Source organism: Atta cephalotes, assembly GCF_000143395.1.
Source record: "Atta cephalotes unplaced genomic scaffold scaffold00006, whole genome shotgun sequence".
Lineage (NCBI taxonomy): Eukaryota > Metazoa > Arthropoda > Insecta > Hymenoptera > Formicidae > Atta > Atta cephalotes.
In genome coordinates this window covers 5,542,097-5,561,496 of record NW_012130070.1, presented here as the reverse complement: position 1 = coordinate 5,561,496, position 19,400 = coordinate 5,542,097, and the positions used below count along the sequence as shown (strand labels likewise).

The 19,400-nt window shown below is 31.7% G+C and overlaps 6 protein-coding genes across 6 annotated transcripts; 3 read left to right on the top strand and 3 right to left on the bottom strand.

Moving 5' to 3' along the window:
- Positions 1-3,991: 3,991 nt before the first annotated feature.
- Positions 3,992-4,574, bottom strand: LOC105626758 (immediate early response 3-interacting protein 1). The gene is made up of 3 exons (XM_012208054.1): positions 4,484-4,574; positions 4,127-4,228; positions 3,992-4,047 (listed from the first exon to the last, which is right to left on the bottom strand). Exons 1-3 carry the CDS (start codon positions 4,572-4,574, stop codon positions 3,992-3,994), a joined length of 249 nt encoding a protein of 82 aa, XP_012063444.1.
- A 195-nt stretch (positions 4,575-4,769) lies between these two features.
- LOC105626757 (40S ribosomal protein S7) lies at positions 4,770-7,034 on the bottom strand. Its single transcript, XM_012208053.1, has 5 exons — positions 6,941-7,034; positions 6,557-6,727; positions 5,701-5,882; positions 5,254-5,404; positions 4,770-5,172 (listed from the first exon to the last, which is right to left on the bottom strand). The coding sequence occupies exons 1-5, from the start codon at positions 6,953-6,955 to the stop codon at positions 5,095-5,097; spliced, it is 597 nt and encodes a 198-aa protein (XP_012063443.1). The 5' UTR covers positions 6,956-7,034; the 3' UTR covers positions 4,770-5,094.
- Positions 7,035-8,111: 1,077 nt separating this feature from the next.
- On the top strand, positions 8,112-9,263 carry LOC105626756 (ATP-dependent (S)-NAD(P)H-hydrate dehydratase). Its single transcript, XM_012208051.1, has 2 exons — positions 8,112-9,052; positions 9,215-9,263. The coding sequence occupies exons 1-2, from the start codon at positions 8,112-8,114 to the stop codon at positions 9,261-9,263; spliced, it is 990 nt and encodes a 329-aa protein (XP_012063441.1).
- A 1,027-nt stretch (positions 9,264-10,290) lies between these two features.
- On the bottom strand, positions 10,291-12,171 carry LOC105626755 (syntaxin-7). Its single transcript, XM_012208050.1, has 5 exons — positions 12,063-12,171; positions 11,919-11,988; positions 10,931-11,105; positions 10,615-10,839; positions 10,291-10,539 (listed from the first exon to the last, which is right to left on the bottom strand). Exons 1-5 carry the CDS (start codon positions 12,169-12,171, stop codon positions 10,291-10,293), a joined length of 828 nt encoding a protein of 275 aa, XP_012063440.1.
- Positions 12,172-14,635: 2,464 nt separating this feature from the next.
- LOC105626754 (ribosome biogenesis regulatory protein homolog) lies at positions 14,636-16,179 on the top strand. Its single transcript, XM_012208049.1, has 5 exons — positions 14,636-14,784; positions 14,870-15,128; positions 15,287-15,588; positions 15,669-15,848; positions 15,917-16,179. Exons 1-5 carry the CDS (start codon positions 14,636-14,638, stop codon positions 16,050-16,052), a joined length of 1,026 nt encoding a protein of 341 aa, XP_012063439.1. The 3' UTR covers positions 16,053-16,179.
- Positions 16,180-16,906: 727 nt separating this feature from the next.
- Positions 16,907-19,354, top strand: LOC105626852 (coiled-coil domain-containing protein 102A). The gene is made up of 5 exons (XM_012208145.1): positions 16,907-17,011; positions 17,580-18,316; positions 18,390-18,618; positions 18,791-19,000; positions 19,076-19,354. Exons 1-5 carry the CDS (start codon positions 16,907-16,909, stop codon positions 19,352-19,354), a joined length of 1,560 nt encoding a protein of 519 aa, XP_012063535.1.
- The last annotated feature ends 46 nt before the right edge of the window (positions 19,355-19,400 follow it).

Genomic DNA, 19,400 nt, shown 5'->3' with positions numbered 1-19,400 from the left:
GTAAACGTACTAATAGTAACGTAACGTAACGTACGTATATATATATATATATATATATATATATATATATATATATATATATATATTCTCTTTTGGGCCTGAATTTTTCAAACTTTAACATGGCGGATGCTCACGTGACTGCGACGCGGAGATCAAAGATGCCGACACGGAGTGTCCCTACTAGTTATAATGTGATGTAATCACATCCTAATGGCTGCACACTGGACGCGGAAACCAATGAACACATTAGAAACTGTAAGCTTATTGGTTACCGCATTACATTTGTCACGCAGAAGCCATAAGAGTGCACTGCACGCGGTACAGAATTAACTAGATAATTATAGAAACCGCACAAACCGATGTAAGATAGTGTGAAATGTGCTTATTTATACTGTACTATGCTTATTTATACTGTACTAATTCCAAGTGCTTGATCATTAATTTTCAGATTAAATGAAAAGCCCCTAATAGTCGTTTACCAAACTTAACAAATTCTAATATGAAAATGCTAAAATTATTTTATACATCAGACATTATTAATCGCAAATGAAATAAAAGAAGCAAAATATCAATAGCAGTATCACTAATCGAATCTCTCAATTCATTTGCGCAAAAGTTTATGTTTCATTAAATATGATATTGTACTAAATTTTAACAAGGAAATTTCAACTAATAAGGAATATAGAATGTATTTGGTAAGTTTTAATTTTTGTATTGTTAAACTTTTCAATTTTGATGCGTCAAATAACAGAAAGTTTTTTTCGGTCATTCGAAGTAAATTATATCATGCCGATTATAATTGTAATTATATGTGTATTGTAAATATACGAATTATTATTGATTCGACACAAAGTATTGCAGAATTTGTGATTTAGTAAGCGACTTTTGGAAAGAATATTAGAAGTCAATATGTCACGAAGCGATAGTATAATCTAAATGGAACATTCTTTTTTAACCCGTTATTATAACCCTGTTTCATATACCGAATAGATTTTTTGTTGTTTATAATTCCAAATGTATCTACAAAGCAATGTGTCAAAAAATAGTTTGAAAATGTTAACATGCAGAAATATAATATTAAAAATTACTACTAATATTTAATTCATATTATAATATTAAAAATGCAATAATAATATTAAGAGTTACAATAAGAGTATGATAAGAATATATTATTCTTTCATGTCATGTAATTTTAATTTCATTTTTATCTTTAATTTTTTGGTATTTTACTTTTCAATACTTATATATTGCTTGCTTCTTCATATATCACTTTTATATCTTTTTGTATCTTTTGTATTTTTTTTAATCTAACATAGAAACAAATATTTTTTTAGATCAAATTCAGTTTTATTTTTCAATATAGTTTCCTTTTAACAATACACTTTTCCCAGCGATGCTTCCACTCCTTTAACCCATTCAAATAATAGTTGACATCTTGCTCTGCAAAATAGGTTTCTACAGATGTGATGACCTGTTTGTATGATGAAAATCTCTGTCCTCCGAGCCAAACTTTGAATCTAGGAAAAAGTTGCTGGGGGCCAGATCTGGTGAATACAGTGGGTGGTCAATCAATTTATGAATTTTTGCCATGGCGACCATCGAAGTATGAGGCGGTGCATTATCTTGATGGAACAGCACTTTCTTTTTCATAAAATGTGGCCGTTTTTTCATAATTTCTACCTTCAGCTTATCAATTAATGATGCATAATTCATTCCCGTTTTTGTTTCTTTTTTGAGATAGTTGATAAATATAATTCCATGACTATCCCAAAAAACAGTTGCCACTTCACTTTCCTGGCTGATGAAACTATCTTCGACTTCTTTGGAACACTCTTCGCAGTCCACTGTTTTGACCGTTCCTTTATCTCAGGAGTGAAGTGGATCCAAATTTCATCAACAATTACTACTCATTGTAAAAAATCTGACTCGTTTCGCTTAAACCGCTCCAACAAGGTCTTGGAAATGGTCGTTTGAATGCGTTTTTGGTCCACAGTAAGCAAGCGCGGCACCCAATGCATGGTTAGCTTACGCATGTTTAATTCTTCAGTTAATATATGTAGTTCAATAAATATACAAACACGTTCTATCGATATACCTACAGCCTCTATTATCTCTCTAACCTTGATTCGTCAGTCGTCCAGTACCATTTGATGAATTTTTTCAATGTTATCGGTGATGGTTGCAGTTATTGACACCGTCCTGAATCATTATTAGCCAAGCTGGTAACTAAATGACGTTTATATTTACATTTATATTCAGCTATCCAACTTTGCATAGTAATTAATGATACGATTAGAGTCTCCGTGGACAGCGTCCAACTTGGCTTTAATTTCCGCAAGCGTATTGCCTTTTAAAGAAAATAAGAATTTAGTCATGATGCAATATTCATTTTTTTCTATTTTTATAAAAACACATCGACTGACACAAATGACAAAGCGACATCGACTGTTAAATAAAGCGTTCCAAATAACTAATTTTCACAGGTATCTTTCAAAGCAGTGCTGGAATTTACTTGCAACTAAAGGAGGGGGGAGGGGAGCAAACTAATTTTTTCCGTCTAACGCCATCTACAAGTTTAACTAAGGCACTATGAATACGTGAGTATCCGTCATTTTTATTCCTTTCTCTACTTCTTGCTCTGTTCATCGCTGAGCTGAGAAAGTTATGGTTGTTACGGTTGTTACATGATAGCTTCTAAGCTATTGGAAATCTTGTAGCTTCGTATTTCTGCACTTCGAAATTTTATCATAAGACTAAGAGACGAAAAGAAGAATATAAAAAAACTGAAATATTATATATTAACGAAGGCAAAAAATTTATAAAATGTCTTGTTGCGTTGTGATAAACTGTATCAATAAAAGATCAAAAAAAGATATTCGATTATTTAAATTTCCTGCGGATAATATTCGTCGACAACTTGCTGTATTGTTGTAAAATAAATACATGACTTGTGAATAAACAATATACAATGTAATTATCACTATAAACATGAATTTTTTTGTATATGATTTTATTCATAAATATACACCAAGCTTGAATAAATTCTTGAATAGTTATTAATAATAAATTTGTTTTTAATCGTATACAGTGAAAATTTTGTAGGAAATAATATTTAAAATTTTCAATAACTTCTTGATCTCTATCAATAGTATCTATAAGGCCTGTATTTATAAGGGTGATTTATGTCTCTGAAGGGTTCAAAAATGAGTTGAAACATGTAAGTAATATGTTTATATAATAAAGTTATTTTAATAAAAAGTTTTATTATATCTGTATATTATTTGCACAACGATTACCACATCTGATTTCTATTGCCTTATTATCGTCATTTCTTTTGGAAAAAATTAATTTTTTTCCAACTTTGACACTTTGTATCTTTGAAATTAAGCCAACAAACGTCATGAAGTTTTAGTTTCAAATTTGTGCGAGCAATAACTTCTTAAAATCTTTTAGTGTACTTTAGGATACACTTTTGAAGGGAACCATCACCGCGATGATGCAATTTCAAATTGCTGATACTAGCAGCCTCTCATGAATCAACAGATAATATCAATACTCGAACTTAAAATCGCATATACACAATTAATAAAAAAGAATATTTTAATTCAAAACATTCTGATATTTTGACAAAAATAATTTGTACATAAGAATAATTGTACTCTCAGTTTTTTAGATTTAAAAATCTCAATAAATCAAATGTAACACTTGAATTGAGTCTTAAGATTTGGATCATGGAATATTGTGTTATAATAATTAATCTAAAATGTAAAAAAATACATATATATATATATATTATACATTGCTTATTTTATACAGAAAATTCCACTCAATCAAATTTTTGCACACTAACATATGACTTAAATTATATATAAAAGTTGACCATAAAAGTAATATAATTTAATGATTCTTTTGTATACACACATTATTTTTAACAAGTAGACTTGCATACAGCGCATTCCATTCACACATTCCTGTCCTATATCTCTTCTTATCAACCAAGTACGAGCTTTACAACTAATGTCAAGATATTGAAGAATATCAGAGGAACTGAAAATTAATATATTACGTAAAAAAGTTATACAAAAATCACAATGTTAAATAGGCATAAGTCTTTCATTATAATTACCCCTCATCACAGTTCGTATGGACTTAATGAGATTTAATATTTGCGACTTAGCTGTCGGAGGTTCTCCAAATCCTTGTACATTTTGCCACGACGCCCAACCAACTGTAAAATAAAGTGTAATAATTTATAAACTGTAATAGTGTAATATTTTATAAAGCATAATAACTAATAAAGTGTAATAATTTTTTTACTAATTCTTGACTGATTATAAACATAATAAATTTAGAGAAGTAACTTTATTCTTCAAAATTGACAATTATAACCTATAATATTTCTTTTTTTTACGTTAAAAAGATATACAGTTATAAGTTAATTTAAATAAATAAATATAATGAATGCGTGCTTATTAATTATCACCTTTCGCAAGAAATCTTTCCTCGTTTAGAACACAGACCGCATTTAAACATAACAGAGTTGCTTCAAAGAGTGTCCACAACGTGAACGCCATGTTGCTGAAATTGTCATGAATTATCATGTCAGCATTACCGACTATTATCGATGTATTTTTTATGAAAGGTTTGTTCGCTTACTGCATTTTACATCATGTGTTTCTTCTTTCTCTTTGCTTTTTTTACAAATAATTTTTGAATTATTAATAAATTGTATTTTTTCTTAGATTGTTGATAAAACAATTTTACTTATCACCTTATCTAATTATTTATATTTATTTTTTAACAAATTTGATTCATTTAAATGTTATTTAAATTGCATAAAGCTGGAAAGTAATTGATTAATGTAAACGAAGAATGCTATATCACAACAGTATACATTTGATTTTTCTGTGAATTTAGTGATTTCTTGCCTTTTCCTATGTTCGTATCATTGTGAGTCTCTTCTTTCTTTTTTTACAAGTATTTTCATACATATATTAATCCGATAAAACTAACATATTAAATAATAAGAGCAAACATAAAAAGAGATGTAAATGAGAATGTAGATTAAAATACTTTTAATTTTTTTTACATTTATCATACATATGATTCAGGGAATTCGAACGTGACGTCCCGTCCAGTCAGCTGCTTGTAAACTGAGGCGAAGGTGTCGACCTGTTTAAAGATATCAAAGTATGTAACAAATTGTTAAACGATAGAACTAATATTTTGTGTAAAATAAAGGAGAATAATTACCTTATGCTCGATATTTGTTTGTTCGTTTTTATCGAGATGAACTTTAATAAGCTGTGATCCATCGAGTTTGACTCTGATACGCTTACCAACAATTTCTACAGGATATACTAAATCCTCCAATATCGCATCATAAACTGAAGTCAGCGTACGGCTGAAAGAAAATGTATCATAGAACATTAATCACAGTTATATGCAATATCAATATTGACAATTTCATTAATGCCATATAAATATAATTGTTTTATTCAACTGAAGTATGACCTTTTGCAAGAAGTTTGACTTCTTACAAAATTTTTCCTCTCTTTTTTTCTTTCCAATGAAAAGAAAGAGAAAAAAACTATATAATAGTTCAATTAAATATAACTGGACTATATAATAGTTCAATTAAAAAAACTTCTAATTTTAACAAAACATAACTTATATTTTCAGTTTTTTTTACTTTCTTACCTTCTAGGACGTTTCTGCTTGTTCTTGGTTCGTGTTTTCCTCGTCGGCTTGGGCAAGATTTTACGTTCGCCGATGAACATCACATGCTTCCCAGAGAACTTTTTCTCTAGTTCACGTACCAGCCGTGTCTGAATTTTCTGGAATGCTTTCAGCTTCGGCATAGGTACGTATATAATAATAGACTGTAAGAAAACAGAGTTCTGTCTTAAAATAGTTTCTTGAAGGAATATTACAAAAATGTTAAAGTGTAAATGTTTTACTAAAATTAATTAATTTGCATATAGTTGCAAGTATGTAAAGTCATTATAAAAATAATTTTAATATAAGAGAAATGTGGTTCTATACAAGAACAATCATTTGTAGTTTTGAATTTTGGACTCTCAATCCTGACCAATATATTTCATGAATATTTATTTTTATAAGTTGATTGGTTGATTGGTTGGATTACAAATAAAAGAATATGATAAACAGTAACCCACTTAAGAACTCATTCAATTTTCAATTGAAAATAAAAAGTAATACAAATTTGACTGTTAAAACATATGTACTCTTTGTTTCATATTTCTTGTTTTTTATCTTTTGCTTTTTTCTTCTTTGCAACTGTTTTATTAACAATTGCATTTCTTACTATGTATTTCTTATTTTTTTCGAAGTTCGTTAACTTTTATCTCAAACAATATAAAACAAAAAACTGGATAAGAAGCAAAAAGACAAGATGTAAAAAATAGCAAAAAACAGAAAACAGGAAACAAAAAGTACATTGTAGAAATTTTAAATCTTATAATAAACAAAAAATTGTTAACATATTGAAGAATGGAATCAGATAACAAGCAAATTGCAAGAAACGAGACTTCACCTTCTTATTATTCGTTTCAATTTCCTTCGCTTTCGTGATGTAGAGTTCCCTCAACTGCGATTTTAGATCGCTGTTCATCTCCAATTCGAGGAGGGCTTGAGAAACGCTAACCTCGAATTGATCGGGCTCGGCCCCGTTACTTTTAATTATCTTCGCATTCGTCGTCAACATCTGGAAAGATTTTAAAATCAAAAAATTAATTTGTATCCATAAAAAACACGAAATTTATCAGAATCTCACCATAATTGCACGATATGTGTGATTTCAAGAAGAAAATTTGTTATATATTTTAAAGCTTAAAAAATACTTATCATAAATATTTTACACATTCCTCAAAGTTCTAAAGCCATATTAACTTAAAATAAAATTCTCAAAAAAATATACTTTGCCAAGACTCATCCTTCCTAAGGAATTCTTGCCCCGTTGGTTTCTATCAGGATGCGGCTAGAACAACGTGCTCGACAGAGGACGGAGAAAAGGCTTAAGTCCATATCGGCGCTACTTGTGAGAATTAAAGATGCTACCAATCGGGACGAAGCAGAATGAAATCAGCGTCATTTGATTGGTCGAAATCTAATCTCCCATTTATGAGTCTCATTCTCAATCCAGGCTTAAGTTAAAATACTTAACCTAAAATAAATAACTTAAAATAAATTTTAAGAGAAAAGAGAATTGCAAAAATTCTCGATTATTTCGCGTTTTCATTGTTGCTTCATTATCGTTTCCTTTTTTCTTGCAAAGTTGAGATCATGCGGATGAAAATGCAAAAGCAAATCTTTTATCATCTGATTTGCTTTGATTTATAATAAAATCAGTTGCAATCGGAATTGTAACAAAGCTCGTAATTAATTCAACGAGAAAGATTGTATTTTTTAACCATCAGTTGCGACTTTTCCAGCGTTACGTTTAAATTTAAAGAATATTGTTATAACATATACTGTATATAATAATGTAACATATTTTATAAGTATCATAATAAAAATATGCGTGCGAAACTTATTGTATTTTGAGGTTATGTCAACGCGGCATTTTCGTATCTGACTCGTCAATTTTTTAGTAAATGAAATAAATCTATATGTTAATTGGCCGATGAACAGAACAAAGATATGTTGACTCAAAATTCTTCTTAATTACATTTGTGATTCGCAATATTATTTACGATTACCCCTTTTGTAACGGAATTTGTCAATTCTAGTATCAATAGTTAATTACACAAATTGTTCTGACAGATATATTGTAAACCCATTGTAATAATATAAGAAAAATAAGTAGTTTCGTTTTGTGACATTGTGCATCTTGTTCGACATCTTTCATTGTGAGAAGAGATTAGGAAATAATTTTGTCATTACAGGTAAAGATAAGCCAAAATTTGAATAATATAGATAACTAATTTGTAAATGTTTTATACAGTTTTTGTTCTTGTAAGAGGTTTGTGATTAATTTTCGAATGTGTATTCGAATACTTTAAGAGCTAATTTTTCTTGCCTCAAAAATGGCACTTGTTATTTGTAATTTTGTCTACAGGCAATACATCAGATTTGTATCAATATCTACGATGTCTGCATCATCATCTATGGATGAACGTATGTTGAAAGGAATACGGAAGGTATTACCAAGTTTGATCAATACCAAGTACAAGGGTCAAGATGGCATAATTGGAATCTTTGGTGGTAGCATCGAATACACAGGAGCACCGTATTTCGCAGCCATGAGTGCGCTAAGAACTGGCGCTGATCTTGTTCATGTATTTTGCATAAAGGATGCTAGCATTCCTATCAAGTCATTCAGTCCAGAGCCGATAATTCATCCAGTTCTGGATCAGCAGGATGCAATAAAACAAATAAAACCCTGGCTTGATCGTCTGCATGTTATTTTGATAGGACCTGGACTTGGCAGAGATGAGAAGATATTCAAAACGATCATTGAATTGATAACGATCTGCCGAGAGGCAAGGAAGCCACTGATTATCGATGCTGACGGTTTATTCCTAGTCTGTCAGAAGCCAGAAATCATAAAGGATTATCCTGGAGTTATCCTAACACCTAATGCAATAGAGTTCAGTCGTTTGATCAAAGCAGTACTGGACAAGACTGTTCCACCTACTCCTATAGTTAAAGTTTCCGATGTGAAGCATGTGGCGGAAACTCTTGGGAAAAGTGTTATAATTTTATATAAGGGAGCAAAGGATGTGATTGTAGATGGTCACAAAGGCACCGAGACTGTATCATGTGCATTGGCTGGTTCTGGAAGAAGATGTGGTGGACAGGGAGATCTCTTATCTGGTTCATTAGCAGTATTTTGGTGGTGGGCTATCTCTGCAGGAACTAGCGAATGTGCTTTGTCTCCTTCAATAGTAGCGTGTTATGCTGCATCAAGATTAATCCGAGAATCTAATGCATCAGCCTTTAAAATAAAACAGAGGGGAACGTTGACTTCGGATATGCTGGAACAGATACAGCCAATTTTTAGCAAGATCTTTGAAACTCATTGCGACAAGTAGTAACGCACAAATGCATTATAATCTTCTCTTTTAATTTCATTGCTCCTATAGCTGTTTTTTTATCTTATACAATATTATTACATATTAATATTAAGTGAAAGATAATTCGGATAAGTATCAATAATTATATTACCATTTCATATTATTGTGGATTTTAGAACTTCCTCGTTTATTGGAAGAGGTCGAACTCGAAGCATTGATTCTTGAAGCGTATACATTTGTATATAATATACAAAATTTTTTAGTGGATATATTACATGAATTGAAATATATATATATATATATGCATTTAGAAAGTTGGCTTCAAGAAAATGTACACTAATATATAAATATACTTGTTTTATCATTTACAATGTTTATATAAATTTTGTTAATAATTTGAAAGTTTATAAATAAATATTTTTATAAAATTATATAGTTTATATATTTATTGATATTAAATTCTCTTAATGTAGACATATATACATAAGCTACTCGACTAAAAGCGTTAATTTTGTTTTATTAATTGTTTATTATAAGATTTGTATGGTAAGAATAATTAGAGCTTGCTCTTACCAGTCCTTTTTGTATATACATATTATTTATTATATTTTAAAACAAAAATCAACATCCCTATATATAAACTAAATATATTACACATTAACTTATATGAATTATTGTGATATTTTTAAAGTATCATAATCCTCTCAAACATTTCGTTGAGTCTGTTAGGAATAGATCTTAAGATATTTTACAGGCACATACAGTTGCATTAAGATAACAAGCATACTTTGTTATTTATTTTACCACATACAAGCATTTCTCACAATCACACGCATACATATCTAGCTTTGTTATCTATAGTTAAGTTACCTAATTATCATACGCGCGTATATATTATATATAGTTGATCATTATACACTGGTAGTTTATGAGTATTGAAACGTACAAATGGACTGCGGCAATCTTAGACATGCCATTAAAATTTTACTTGCAAATCAGAGCTCGCACCATTAATTATCACAATTAAATGGATCAAATTCGCAAGATATTTCTTCACTTTCCTGCATTTCTATGACAATGCTATTTTTTACGTTTTAAAATAATAATTAAGATTGGATAAAAATGTCACTAAGAATTTTATCCAATCTGCGATTCTGTCACTGTTTACAGACAGCAATCTTGTATAGCACTACATATACCATCATGTTGTACACTGTCATATAAATATGTGTAATTTTATTTTATTTTTCTTTTACTTGCTTTGCCAAACTATGATACCAATTAAAATCGCCAATATGACTACCGCGATCACTACAAGAAAACACTTCTTCTTGCGTAGCTTAGTCTGATACATACTCGCTTGCCTTACTTGAGAAGCGCCTTCGTTAACAGATACCTCGGTTCTTTCAACTGATGCTTCTATAGAATCAATCACCTCTCCTTGATCATATACCAAAGCTCCAAGATCTTTGAATATTTGATTAATATCGCTAATATTACTCTGCAAAACGATTAACATATATACATATAAATGTATTCCCATATAAGTCTTTTTAACAATCTTGAAAGCACTTACCTCCAATTGTCTTATACTAGCTTCCTGTTCCTCTAACATTCGTAAATTCATCTGTTCTTGCATCTGTTCCTGCTGCTGTTTTGCATGATCACTTCCATATGTTCTACTGTCTTGCAACTCAATAAGAGTATCCTGTTTCTTTTCTCCAAATGGCGCAATACCTGCACTAGCTTTAGCCTTCCTGACCATTTCTTTTTCCTTAGAAGCAGCTAGCCTTTGTACAGCCTAGATTCATAAACATATAATACAGCTTAGATTTATGAACATGTAAATTATCAAAATATAGTAATATATATCAAAATATATTGATATTTACTTGAAAAGAATTCAATGCAGTGGTAAATTCATCTTGAAGGCGTTCCCTCTGCATTTTTCGCTGTCTTTGTTCTCCAGGGCTCGTAGAGCCAGAGTTATTCGCTAATATAGCCAAATCTCGAAGATGAACGCTAGTATCCTTCGCCAGTTGTTGTGTGTAGTGCTGTATTTGATGCCTGCAAAACAATAATTTCTCATTTCCGTTTATTTGGATATATTAAGATTTAATTTAGGTTCTTCCTAATTTTGTATGTAACTTTAATCTCAATTCAACTCACTCATTTTTTTTAATTTTTAGAACTGGAAAATAATGAAGAGTAAGTTAGCGATTAAATCAGTGCCAATTTTACCATTTTTGGTTAGCTTAATTAGTCAATTATATGTTAATTATGATGTCAATTCTGCTTAACCGCAAATGCTATGAGGCCCGATTCCGCCATGAATCGATTTCGTCATCAATTTAAAATTAAGACTTAGAAAAAGATAAATAATAAGTTAAATTAAGATTAAAGTTAATCTTATATTTTTCTTAGAATTATCTTTTTTAAAATTAAAAAGATAAAGAATAAATTGAACAAAGAAGTTAACAGTAATGAAACCCCTAGATTAGTAAATTCCAATGGAATAATGGACAGATCAAGTTGATCTGAAATTGTGAATCCATCCTAAATTAGCAACTAAAGAAGCAAAACTGAATTAAATCTTGTTATGTCTGTTTCTATCAACGTAAATTAATTTTAATCTTAATTCAACTCACTCATCTTTTTCTAATTTTTTGAATTGGAAAATGATGAAAAGTTGAACTGAGATTAAACTATACATCTGTTTTTTATTCCCTCTGAACTGATGCATGCAATAAGTTGAAATAAGACAAACGTATGTTTATTTTATTTCAATTTATTGTACTATGTGTACCAGTTCATAGATGCAGAATAAAAAACAGAGTCTTTGACGTGGAAAAGGATATTCGTATATTTCTTATAACTTACAATTGATTCCTGAGTTCTTGAGAATCAGTAGAACTGCCCAGCTGATTGACCATTTTCTGCATGGAAGATACTGGAAGATATAAGCAAACATCAAAATAAGTATCTCGTATTTTTTAAACTAAACTTGTTAATTGCAGAATCTACCATTTTGTGATATCTTCAATATCGAAGTGCCAATTGATTGGGATAATCTGCCAAAGTCCTGTTCTCGCGCGGGACCACCGTTATGGTACGATGAAAATCCGGCATCCATCTTTGAGCTGTCAGTGATGTTATTAGCTAAATTATACAAATTCAATTATTTATACGATATTATATAGACATTTTCGTAATGCGTACATTATATTTAATAAACTAAAGTTATAGTTCTTGAGTTTTTCTTTGAATCCTCGTGAATAACGTTAGATAGAACTAACCAATTATCGTAAATGTAAGTCACTCCTCGGCGTTTCTCTGCGATGAAACTGATAATCAATACGAATAATGAGGCTCGCGATCGAAAAATACGTCGCATCAACAATCGCTGTTTCTTAAGCGTGCAATCCCACTCCTGTCATACGTATATACGCACTGATACGCACTTGTCAACACAGGATGACAATTGGGTCGATCGCACGATGAGTCACAAAGCTAGCGTAGCAACAGACTCCGTTTCTCGGTATCCCATGACATGTACGGCCGCAAGAATCGGAAAAATTCTTTGATGAGACGAATAATAAAAACTTCTTCTCGCATTAATCGGTAACAATCAGACAAAACGGATCTCTCGAACGAAAGTCGCGTATTGGATCGTATCACCAGTCGAATGTCGATCGTGAGATCCGCTCCGAGCGACACAAGATATAAAGTCCCGAAGTCTGACGGAAACGAAACTACCTTGGACTGCCTGAGGCATGTGACATCGTCCTTATCATCCCGTATTCAATACGAGAATTCCTCTTCTGTCATGGGTCTAGTTTCCACGGAGGGTTTAATCCGGATCAGAATATAAGAACCAACCAATTACAGTCGAGCATTCCCCTGTCGTTCGATTGTAACAGAGGAATATTCGACTATAGTTGATTGGTTCTTCTCTATAATAGATGCATCAAGAAGCACGCTTGCTCACTGAGCTCTTGCATTTAATTGGTATATTCCATTAGATCTAAAAATATAGACCAAACAGGTACAAGAGCTCACTGAGCGTTCAGTGAGCAGTCGTGCTTCTGAATGCATCTATTCTGGAGATTGATTCTGTATCTTCAAACAAGATGAAAATTACAAAAGTGAGCAAATTTACTAGATGTTGATCAATTAAATTATTAGTATTCTAGTAAAAAAAATCGCTTACTTTTGTAATTTTCATCTCGTTTCAAGAATCAACCCCCTGATTCGGATTAAACCTTTGATGAAAACTAGGCCATGGATGCATTCAGCAGATTCAACAGTTGAGTGAGCGCTCTTATTAATGTATTCTTTTAGATCTAGAATTTTGATTGGATGATCTAAAAATACATCAATAACAGCGAGCGCTCATTTAACTGTTGAGTCTGTTGAAGGCACCCATGACAGAAGAGGAATTCTCGTGAGAACGCCATTTATGTCCCATTCAGATGACTTGCATAACCACAATGAAAAGTGATAAGAAAAATACAAAATTTATTCAACATACAAAAGTATATTTTTTAACTTTTGCACTGTACTCATGTTAGAATTTCTCGCTTTCGTCAAAAATCAAATATATACTTATCTCTTTAAGTCCTAAAAGTGATTCCTACTGAAAAAAAATTATTGTCACAACGTTACGTGATAAAATCATATAATTAAAGCATGTAATGAAATGAATTGTTCCAAATCAATACATGATTTTTTTAATTTAAAAAAATCATATGATATTAGAAATAATTTTATCCATGTGACTTTATAATTGTCAAATTTTAAAGAACTAAATGATAGAAATAGAAAAAAAGAACATATTATCATGTGATTTTTCAAATTAGATAATTAAAAAAAATCACGTACTGATTTGGAACAATTTGTTACATGATTTACGTGTTTTAATTACATGATTTCATCATGTAACTATGGGTGTGATCAAAATCTCGTTATAAATGCTTTTGAAGTATTTGATGGACAACCAATTAGAAAAAAGAATTTTATAAACTGATCAGTTAAAAAACGCTTCAAAGCGTTTGTAGCATCGCGTTGACTGTACTCTGTGTGATTTTTTTCAGTAGGGACTGCGCTGCTATTGATGTATTCTTCCAGATTTAAAATGTTGATTGGATGATCTAAAAGAATACACCAATAACAGCGAGCGCTCACTCAACTATTAAGTCCGCTGAACGCAATCACAGAAAACAGACTAAAAAGATATTTTTTTTTACACTGGCGGTCATTGTGTTATGTGATTAAAATTAACGCTTGATATTTGTCAATTTTATTCACGTGGTCTATTTTATAGTACTAAAAATTATGCTAAAAATTATAAACTGTATTTATCTTTTCTTTTGAAGTTCACTGAGCGCAACAAAATCAGCCAATCGCATGTCCTATTTGAAATAGACATCCGATGTGATTGGATATTTTGATTGAATATTTATCTTTTTGTACCTCGTTATCTTCTTTCTTCTTCTTTCTACCGCACTGCGAAAAGTGCAATACAATACGCAGCTGCGAAGGAGATGTGATCACATAACCTCAAGTTCGCAAGAATTCGACTCGGCGTGGTCTTTATGATGGATCTTGTGAAATCGATTTTAGAAGAGAATGAAGGGAAAGAGGATTTAAGTAAATCGATAAAAGTTCACAAAAATGTGGAGCTCGACATCGATCTGGGAACTCTGCTCGCATCCGACTATAACGTTTTTAACACAAAAGCTCTAAAGTAATTCCATTTTGTATACACTGTAAGAAAACATTCCGAATTGATTTCATTTCTGAAAAATATTTATAATGTGTTATATCTGTAGGCCAAAACCAAATTCATATTTGAAAGATCTAACAAGAGATAACGTACAGTTGCTGATCAATAAAATCTGGGAATTGTCAGTAGAACGAGTGGACGAAGCTATAGTTGCTAAGTTACCCAAACCTAACTATACATTGCCACGCTCACGTGTCATTCCGAAGCCCAAACCTTTGACAAAGTGGCAACAATTTGCTAAAGAGAAGGGAATTCGAAGTAAAAAGAAAGGTAGATCCAAACTGAAATGGGACGAGGAATTGAAGGTTTGTTTTTATTTTCGAAACTATTCTGTTATATTTATATTTAAAGTTATTAAATTATTGAATATATTTAAAGGATTTAAATTACTATTAATAGTTTAATGAAATTAATTAATCATTCAGTTTGTCTAAAGATTCCTTTAAAAAATCTTTTTTTTCAGAAATGGATTCCAACATACGGTTACAAACGAGTAAAGGCTCAGGAACAGAAAGAATGGTTAATAGAGGCCAAGGGTGATGCTAACTCGATCGACGATCCGTTTGCTAAAGCTAAAACAGCTAAACAGGAAAGGCAATCCAAAAATGAATTGCAAAGACTTCGCAATATAGCCAAATCAAAAAATATCAAATTACCGAGAGTTGGTTTGCCTACCAGAGAACACTTTTCGAGTTCTCAACAGCTTTCTGAAGCTCTAACTATAGCACGTACGTCGACTTCATCTATTGGAAAATTCCAGTCTAGGTATGCTCTTTGAATATTGCAATTTTAATGCCATAACATTTTTTCTTTGAACAAAATAGTACAATGTAAAATTTTTACAGATTACCGAAAGAGAAAGATGCAAAAGGAATTGCCAAGGAAGTGACAGGAATGAAAAGAAAAAGGAAAGCACCTCCATTAAATGTTGTTGAAGAAAAACGTCAGAATAAAAATCTAGTGGATAGCGTTTTGAAGAGTAACACGAAAATTGTACGCGATGATTACTCAACAGGAATTGCAGAGTAAGTTTTACTTGCACAAGTTTAATCTAGATTTATTGAGTATAATGTTTATTTGTGTGTATCTGCAGGATAAAGCAGTCTACAACAAGTGGTAGTAAAAAGAGGAAAGGCGCATTAAAAACAAGTAAAACTGCTAAAAAGCCGAAAGCAGGAAAAGGCAAGCGGGATTTGCACAAAAAGGTTGGCGGTAGAAAGCGAAGATAAATTGAGATATCTGTAACAATATCTAATAATAAATCGCATTTTATGTTTATATTATAAGTTTTAGATGTATTAAACTTTTAAAGTAAAGATTTTAATAAAATCGAAAATAAAAAACGTTGAGAAAAAATCAAGTTTGTATAAATGCAATATTATAAGATGAATTATATAAAAATTATAAAATCGTTAGGCCCTTTAATTATGACATTTTTCAAACTATATCAACAAATCTTTTTAATTTTTATTACCTAAAAAGATCCGTTTTTAAATTCTTTAGAAACTCTTTAGAATTTTCTTAGCACGCTAAAAGGCTCGTTTTTAACACTTTATAAAGATAATAATCTAAATCTATTTTTTAAATTTCCTGAAAAATTATACATCTTTGTATTATATATTTATTATTCTCCATATAATACATCCGTATAATATTCATGACATTTCAAATTTACGCGCGTCTCAGTTCAGACAACCCTCAAGCTCCTCTTTTTCCATGAGGGAGGTGGCTGTCGTCGTTAAAGTGTGTGTGTGTGTGAGTGTGTGTGTGTGTGTGAGTGTGTGTGTGAGTGTGTGTGTGAGTGTGTGTGTGTGTGTGTGTAGTGCTTAGCCGTGTCAGGTGTATATATTATATGTGTACGTTTATATGTATGATATTGTCAGTGGTATGTACGGAATTTTGTTATTCATTCAAGACTGACGATATTTAAACAGTGCGATCGAGACAGAAATGATGCTTTGGATGCTTAATCAGCATTAAATCGGTGCCGGAAGGTGCCGCGGAGGCAAAGGAGCAACAATTGGGAAGATCGCCCGGGGGCTGTCAGCGAAAACAAAGTTGCAGGTTACGCGCTACTCATATCATGGCACAATCGACAACAAGCGGAACCTCCTCACGACGATACATGCGGGAGCACGAAGTGCCATCCTCGTCGCGTTACGTGGACAGCGAATGGGAATCTAAAGAGGTAGCTCCTTTTTGCAGATTTAAATTGTGCCGTATTAATTATATACTTCAATTAGTCGCGTCCTGTTCTATATTTATAACATATTATGTTTTGTATAACATATTTACTTTTATTTATGTCATAATTATGTCGTAAACATACAATGTTATATATTTCATCTGTATCATTTGTACTTTACTAAAAGAAATAGCAATGAATATAACATGACTTTATGCCTATTATTTTGCAAATAAGATTTTAGATAGCCTTTTCTCTCAATGAGTAAAATAAAGTTGAATTACAAGCTTTAGAGCTTTTTATGGAAATGCTAAGTCTATAAATGTTTTATTGTCATTTATTTATTATTTATTTTGCTCTGCAGGTTAACCAGAAATTATTAAACTCCAGGTTTATAACATTCTTTTTAGTATTTAATTTTAATTTCGCATTATATATAATCATGAATTCAAGTTTTTAATAGTTTATATTAATTATAAGTGAAGAGTTTCTTGAGAGATTTAGTTGACTATAATATTGTTTGTTAATGACTTTATCGATTAATTGCTGCCTGTATTTTCTCATCAAACAGGCCTTACGACAGCGAGAGCTTGAGGAAGCAAGAGCACGAGCGGCACAAATGGAAAAAACAATGCGATGGTGGTCCGACTGTACTGCTAACTGGCGTGAGAAATGGAGCAAAGTAAGGAACGAAAGGAACGCGGCTAGAGATGAGGCAAAGGCTTTGAGAGCGAAATTAGAGATTGCCGTTAAAGATGCTAATACTTTCAAGCATGAATCTCAAGAACTGGAACTGCAGAACGAACAGTTAAAGAAAGAGATGGAAAAGATACACATGATACTCTTGAAACATGCTGGGCAATTTGATCAACAGATTTTTACCATTCTGGAATCAGATCCGCAATTAAGAGCTACTTTTGGATTGGATGAACAACTGGAGTTTTACAACAATGTCGATGCTAGTGATGCGTTAGGTGCACAAAGAGATATGCTATCCTGTAAAAATTCACATGAAGTAGCAAATGTTGCTTCTGGAGGTCACAATATTCTGCCAGAAAGAGATATCGAGGAGTATGTTTTGCAAGGTGCTGTGCCAAAACATGCAGTAGAATTGTACAAGGAAAGTCCTAGTAATTCGCTAGATAAAAGCATCACGAAATTAGTCACAGATAGTAACGTCAAAAAGGATGGATTGGAGAAACAACAATCACCTTTAGATTTGTATAACGAAGAATCTTTAACTCAGAAAATGTCAGAGTTACAAATAAAATTGGAGGAGGCAACGAAAACTATTTCTGTGGAAAGAGAGTAAGTTTTGCATGAAATCAATGTATAAAATTAATTGATTATGTCATATATAAATTTATTTTACTTCTGTAAGGGAAAACAATTCTCTACATCGGACTGTGGAAAAATTGAAAGCTGAAGTTAGACAATTAAGAGAGCAATGTGAGGAATTATCTGAGAGTAAAGCCGAAGCAATGAGAGAATTATCAGAGCTAAAAGAACGTTTCCAACTTGAACTCAGTGACGAACATATAGCGGATTTAATGGATAATACAAGTAATGGAGAGGGCATGGACCGTCGTTTGACAGAATTAAGGACAGAAGTAAGTTATTATATGAACATTTACAATCATGTTTTCTTTAAAGAAATCTTTAAGTATTAACTAATAACGTACTTCTAATAAAATTGTTAAATTCTATTTTTAACTTCTATATACATTATATGTGCTATAACATAGATAGATATTCTTACATCTTTATATTTCAAAATTTTAGTTAGAGAAACTTCAAGTTGAAAATGCAGCAGAGTGGAGTAAAAGGGAGAGACTAGAAACTGAGAAGAATTCCTTGGAACGAGAGAACAAGCTGCTCCGCTTAAAATTATATGAATTGCAAGAGAGAGCAGAATCGCGGCGACCACGACCGGTATCTACAGCCGACACAGACACGAGACAATTGCAGCACGAGATTCTAGTTCGCAATATGGTCCGTTCAATAATCTTACAAATTAATAATTCTTCTTAAAGTTAAGACTGTTATTACCTTGCCTTTCTTGTGCAGGTGTTACTTGAAGTGAAACAGTATCAAGCGTCGCTGAAACAATCCTTGGCGGAAAAAACAACGGAATTGTCACACGCGATGAGACGGTCCGAGCAATATGAGGCGGAGGTAAAGCGAGTGAGAGCGAGAGTCGAAGAATTGAAGAAAGAATTGGCTGCCGCTCAGGATGAGGTTGATGCTGCTACAAACAATGTGCGGAAATTGCAACGGACCAACGAGGATCTCGTAGAGCAATTGGAATCTGCAAATGTACAACTGGAACATTTTAGAAATAGGTAAACAGAAAATATATATATATATATATATATATATATATATATATATA